Genomic DNA, 6,954 nt, shown 5'->3' with positions numbered 1-6,954 from the left:
TTAAGACTCAAAATTTAAGGTAATATTTCGGTTGGGTTGAAGGGTGTTACTAACTTATCTAAAATTCCAGTTTTTGATTCCTAAGTTTCCTTGTTTTCTTTTTGAATTTTAGGTGACTGTTTTGTATTCCTTTCTTTTTTTTTTTTTTTTTTAAGCCTACCCTGAACCTTGCTTTTAACACAAAATATCAAATTTGTGGTTTGTTCTTTGTGTTGTCTATTTTTGAATTGCTTTTAAAAAAAAAAAAAAAAAAGAGTGATCTTTTTACGAGTGTAAACACGTGAGAAGAGTGGTGAGGTCCTATTTTCTTTGTGTTTGTTAGTACTCTTGTTTTTTTTGAAGATGGCAGATGGAGATCATTTGGATGGAACACAAAGACTCTTGTTCGACGCTATTAATGCTCAAATGCAAAGATTATTGAGAGAAAACAATGAGGAGTTGTATGGAAGAATTGAACGATTAGAGAATTATGAACATCATGAAGAAGAAAGGAGAGGAAGAATTGGTGGTGCTCCTAGGCAAAACAGAATTGAAGGTATTAAACTTAATGTTCCTCCATTTAAGGGGAAGAGTGATCCGGAAGCCTATGTGGAATGGGAACTCAAAATAGAACATATTTTCACTTGTAACAATTATGATGAAGAGCAAAAGGTGAAACTTGCAGCAGCTGAGTTCTCAGACTATGCACTTGTGTGGTGGAATAAGTTGAAAAGAGAAAGGTTGAGAAATGAAGAGCCTTTGGTGGAGACTTGGGCTGAAATGAAAAAGCTCATGAGGAAACGTTATGTGCCAGCTAGTTATGCTAGAGATGTGAAATTTAAACTTCAAAAATTGTCACAAGGCACCAAGGGAGTTGAAGAGTATTACAAAGAATTGGACTTGCTCATGATGCAAGCCAATGTTGAAGAAGATCCGGAACTAACCATGGCTCGTTTTATTAATGGTTTGAATAATGATATTCGTGATGTTGTTGAATTGCAGGAATTTGTTGATATAGAAGATTTGCTGCACAAATCCATTCAAGTGGAACAACAACTCAAAAGAAAAAGTGTGACCAAGAAGAGTTCTTCTAATTATAATTCCTTTAGTTGGAAGGACAAAAATAAGAAGGAGGTGACTGCCACTTCAAGCAATCCAGCATCTACTTCTCATGTAAAATCATCCTCTAAGACCTTAGAACAGCCTCAAAAGAAGAGTAAAGACATAAAATGCTTTAAGTGTCAAGGCATGGGTCATTATGCCTATGAGTGTCCTACCAAAAGGACCATGGTTCTCAAGGAGAATGGGGATTACACTAGCCAATCTGATGTTAGTGAAGAAGAGGAAGGTGACATTGAGGAGGAGGAGGAGGCCCTTGAGGGAGATTTATTGATGATAAGGAGAATGATGGGTAGTCAAATGAGTCCTTTAGAAATAAACCAAAGGGAGAATATTTTCCACACAAGGTGTTCCATCAATGGAAAGGTTTGCATGGTGATTATTGATGGAGGGAGTTGCGCTAATGTGGCTAGTGCTAGATTAGTGTCAAAGCTAAATTTAGACACTAAACCACATCCTAGACCATATAAACTTCAGTGGCTTAGTGAGGATGGAGAGGTGCAAGTGAGGCAGCAAGTAGAAGTGGAGATTTCCATTGGAAAATACAAAGATAAGGTGCTATGTGATGTAGTTCCAATGGAGGCCAGCCACATACTTTTAGGAAGGCCTTGGCAATTTGACACTAAAGCCGTCCATGATGGCTATTCCAATAAGATTTCTTTTGTGCACCAAAATAAAAAGATTGTCCTCAAGCCTTTGAGTCCTAAAGAGGTGTGTGAGGATCAATTGAGGATGAGAGAAAAGATTTCTTTGGAGAGAAAAGAAAGTGATCTTGAGAAAAAGAGTGAACAAAAATTTAAAAAAAAGAAAAGGAGTGAAACACTTGAGAGAAGAGAGAGTCTTTTGGCAACAAAGAGTGAGGTGAAGAGGTTGTTCCTTGCTAAACAGCCCCTTTATCTAATGTATTGCAAAAATCAGATTTTAAACACTAACACTTTTGATGAATTGGAAATACCTTCTAGTGTTAAATCTCTTTTGCAGGAATTTCGTGATGTTTTTCCATCAAGCATACCAAGTGGACTACCACCTTTGAGGGGAATTGAACACCAAATTGATCTCATTCCAGGAGCTTCTTTACCCAATAAGCCAGCTTATAGAAGCAATCCACAAGAAACGCAAGAAATACAAAAGCAAGTGGATGAACTCATGGCCAAAGGATGGGTAAGAAATAGCATGAGTCCTTGTGCTGTTCCAGTAATTTTGGTCCCTAAAAAAGATGGTACATGGAGAATGTGTTCTGATTGTAGGGCTCTAAATAACATCACCATAAAATATAGGCACCCAATTCCTAGACTTGATGATTTGCTTGATGAATTGCATGGTGCAAGTTTTTTCTCTAAAATTGATTTGAAAAGTGGGTATAATCAAATTAGAATTAGAGAGGGTGATGAATGGAAAACTGCTTTTAAAACAAAATATGGTTTGTATGAGTGGTTGGTTATGCCTTTTGGCTTAACTAATGCACCCAGTACTTTCATGAGATTGATGAACCATGTTTTGAGGGAATTTATTGGCAAATTTGTTGTAGTATATTTTGATGATATTCTTGTCTATAGCACTTCTCTTGAATTGCATGTGGAACATTTGAAATCTGTTTTGAATGTGCTTAAGGAAGAACATTTGTTTGCCAATCTTGAAAAATGTGTGTTTTGTACTGATCATGTTGTATTCCTTGGTTTTGTTGTAAGTTCTAAAGGAGTACAAGTAGATGAGGAAAAGGTTAAGGCCATCCAAGAATGGCCCACACCTAAATCCGTGAGTGAAGTGAGAAGTTTCCATGGTTTAGCAAGTTTTTATAGGAGGTTTGTTAAGGACTTTAGCACCTTGGCAGCACCTCTTAATGAAGTAGTAAAGAAACATGTGGGTTTTAAGTGGGGAGAGAAACAAGAGGAAGCCTTTGTTGCTCTTAAGCAAAGGTTAACCAATGCTCCTATTCTTGCTTTACCAAACTTTGCTAAATCTTTTGAAATTGAATGTGATGCTTCCAATGTTGGTATTGGGGCTGTGTTGTTACAAGAAGGCCATCCAATTGCTTATTTTAGTGAAAAATTACGTGGGGCTGCCCTTAACTTTTCCACTTATGATAAGGAATTGTATGCCTTGGTAAGAGCTTTAAAAACATGGCAACACTATCTTTTTTCCCAAAGAATTTGTAATACATAGTGATCATGAGTCCCTAAGGTATTTGAAGGGACAAGGCAAGCTTAACAAGAGGCATGCCAAGTGGGTGGAGTTTTTGGAACAATTTCCCTATGTCATAAAACATAAAAGGGGCAAAGGGAACATTGTGGCTGATGCTTTATCAAGGAGACATACATTACTTTCCACTCTTGAAACTAAATTGCTTGGATTTGAATCTTTGAAAGAAATGTATGCTTCTGATGAAACTTTTGGTGAAATATATGCTGCATGTGAGAAATTATCTCAAAATGGGTATTTTAAGCACAATGGGTTTTTATTTAAAGAAAACAAATTGTGTGTGCCTGCATGTTCCATTAGAGAATTGCTTGTTAGTGAATCACATGGTGGTGGTTTGATGGGGCACTTTGGGATTAAAAAGACTTTGGAAATTTTACAAGAACATTTCTTTTGGCCTCATATGAAACGTGATGTGCAAAAATTTTGTGAACATTGTGTTGTGTGCAAAATGGCTAAATCTAAATCATTACCGCAAGGATTGTATACTCCTTTGCCAACTCCTGAATATCCTTGGATTGACATATCTATGGACTTTGTGTTAGGACTGCCTAGAACAAAGAATGGCAAAGATTCTATTTTTGTGGTTGTTGACAGGTTCTCAAAAATGGCACATTTCATACCTTGCAAAAAGGTAGATGATGCGTGTCATGTGGCTGATTTGTTTTTCAAAGAAGTTGTGAGACTTCATGGTGTGCTAAGGAGTATTGTAAGTGATAGGGATGCTAAATTCCTTAGTCATTTTTGGAGGACTTTGTGGGGAAAGATAGGTACTAAATTATTATTTTCAACAACTTGTCACCCACAAACTGATGGACAAACTGAGGTAGTCAATAGAACTTTGGGAACCTTGCTTAGGACTGTTTTAAAAAAAAATATTAAGTATTGGGAAGCAAGTTTGCCTCATGTTGAATTTGCATATAATAGGGCTGTCCATAGCACCACAAATTGTTCACCTTTTGAGGTTGTGTATGGTTTTAACCCATTGACTCCTCTTGATTTATTGCCTATGCCTAACATTTCTGTTTTTAAACATAAAGAAGGGCAGGCCAAAGCAGACTATGTGAAGAAGTTACACGAACGTGTGAAGGCTCAAATTGAGAAGAAAAATGAGAGCTACGCAAAACATGCTAACAAAGGGCGAAAGAAAGTTGTGTTTCAACCTGGTGATTGGGTTTGGGTACACATGAGAAAGGAAAGATTTCCGGAACAAAGGAAATCAAAGCTTTTGCCAAGAGGGGATGGTCCATTTCAAGTACTTGAAAGAATAAATGACAATGCTTACAAGATTGAATTGCCCGGTGAGTACAATGTTAGTTCCACTTTTAATGTTTCTGATTTATCTCTCTTTGATGTAGAAGATGGAGACTTTGATTTGAGGACAAATTCTTCTCAAGAGGGAGGGAATGATGAGGACATGGGCAAGGATTTAGGAGCACTCAAAGGACTTGGAGGACCAATGACTAGGGCGAGGACTAAAAAGGCCAAAGATGCTTTGCAACAAGTTACGACCCTCATTCTTGAAGAAATGCCTAAAGATGAAAACAAGGCCAAGATGGTGAATTGTATCAAGGATTATGAAGCCTAATTACTCTATGGTGTTCTTAGTAATTGTAATTAGTAAATAAAGGCCTAAAACTCTTGTTAAAGTGGCTGCCAACTCTTTTTGGGCTGCACCACTTATTGGGCTAGTTTTTTAAGCAAGTTATTTTTATCAAATAAGGCCCAAAACCTTTGGGATGAGTCAGCCATGAGGCATACCAGAGGGGTGCACGAATTTAGCATGTGTTTTATTTAATGTTTTAGTGGTCATAATTGTTAGGCTTAGTGGAAGTTCAATAATTGCCCACTAAAGTGTTTTTTTATAATATTTTGTCATTAGTGGTCATAATTCAGGCTTAGTGGAGTCCATTATTTGTCCACTAATGTAAGTGAAGGTTGTTGATTGTAAGCTATATAAGCTGCCCATGAGGATGAACAAAATCAGATCAGAATTTGAGTTTTAATTACTGAGAGTAATTCTCTAATTGTTCTTGAGTGATTCAAGAGTTTGGGCATATCAAAGGATAAACCACAATTCTTTGTGTGAAGCCTTTTCCTTGGAAGAGTGATTCTTCCTTCATTCAATTTTTTTTTACTGTATCCTTTTACCTTCATTTCTAGCATTCTAATTCCAGAAAATTAAGTTCCAGATTTTTAACCCAAAAGATCCTTCTTCATTCCTTGTGCAAATTAGGAATCCTATCATTATGTGACTCTCTTGGCTAACTCTCACATGGTCTCACTCGCGTACAAGAAATTAATAGAAAAACTAAAGATTTTTTAAAAGGAAAATCTTGAAAAGAGGAAGAACGTGTCACATGGAGTAGGAGAGATAAAATCTCTCAAGGACATGATCATTAGCTTTGTTCCACTTGAGGTTATAGATATTGGAAGCTAAAATCCTACAACTTAGGAAGGACCTAGCTAAATTTGTGTATGGAATTTTTAAGTTAAACATGCTCTTAAAGCATAAAAGACTTCTATATTACAAAATTGGTCTTGGCTTTGACCCTAGTTTAGGGACTAAAGTTAGCAGAAAAACACATAGAAGGGGGGGGTTGAATATGTGTGTGTGTACAAAGGAATTTTGAACACATTTTTTGCAAGAGTAATATACTTCGTCCAATGCACTTTCAAATAGGGGTGAGCATTAAACCGACACCCGAACCGAACCCGAAAAACCCGAAAAAAAATATTGCTTTTGGGTGGGTTCGGGCGGGTCTTATGGGTAAATTGGGTTAAAATTTTGATTTTATACGGGTTATATTGGGCGGGTTCGGTTTTGAATTTTTAAATCCGCTAAAAATCGAACCCAACCGAAAATGAGATAAGTTTAAATTTTTATTACTTTTGTATAACTAAACAACAATGGTCCAAATTTAAAAGTCTTTATTTCAAGTATAATATAGCCATCAATTTGTAACTTATTTTTTTCCTTTTTCTCATAACTTAGATATTTATTTTGTCTTCTCCTTCCTCATTCAACTTCTCAACACACTAGTCCATTTTTAGAGTTATCTTTTTACTTCTTTCTTTGTCTTTCTTTTCCATCTTCTTATCTCCATTTTGAGTACATTTTGTGTGACTGTGATTTCTTATGATTTTGTAATCTAACTTTATATTTCTTTTCCATGTAACAACTATGAATTTTGTTATCTTTTATTTTTGCTTCTTTAGTTTGTAAATGTTTCAACTACGAATCTATTTACACCATCTATTGTCACCTTCATTCTATTTTTATACACTTTTAAAAATATTTTTTATCGTTTTAAGCTTTATCTTCGTTAAGATAAATTGGTCTACAAAAAAATTCAAACCCGATTATACCCACCCGCTTAAATCCGAATCCGTTTCAACCCGAACTGCCTCAAATCGAAAGCTCAGTCGGTCGGATATGGGTCACATTTTTTCAAAGTCGGTTTACAACGGGTTGGACATTTTTCACCCGAACCCGACCAAACCCACCCGTTGCTCACCCCTACTTTCAAATATCAGATGATTAGGCAGAATTTGGTTAACACAAGGTCATGGCGTCTAAAAGGTTTATCGTCTGCTGAGGAAAATGATTTGTAATAATAATTAATGAAGTTCTTACATTTTCCTTTTCAAGATAGTTTC

At 36.2% G+C, this 6,954-nt stretch overlaps 1 protein-coding gene across 1 annotated transcript; it reads left to right on the top strand.

Annotated features, from left to right (window-relative positions):
• Nucleotides 1-232: 232 nt before the first annotated feature.
• LOC145949523 (uncharacterized) lies at nt 233-4,503 on the top strand. Its single transcript, XM_083059528.1, has 2 exons — nt 233-2,259; nt 4,335-4,503. Exons 1-2 carry the CDS (start codon nt 343-345, stop codon nt 4,359-4,361), a joined length of 1,944 nt encoding a protein of 647 aa, XP_082915654.1. The 5' UTR covers nt 233-342; the 3' UTR covers nt 4,362-4,503.
• Nucleotides 4,504-6,954: the final 2,451 nt, after the last annotated feature.

Source organism: Cajanus cajan, chromosome 7, assembly GCF_000230855.2.
Source record: "Cajanus cajan strain Asha chromosome 7, NIPB_CcT2T_4, whole genome shotgun sequence".
Lineage (NCBI taxonomy): Eukaryota > Viridiplantae > Streptophyta > Magnoliopsida > Fabales > Fabaceae > Cajanus > Cajanus cajan.
The sequence above is the reverse complement of the archived record's forward strand: the minus strand, read 5'-3'. Positions and strand labels throughout refer to the sequence as shown.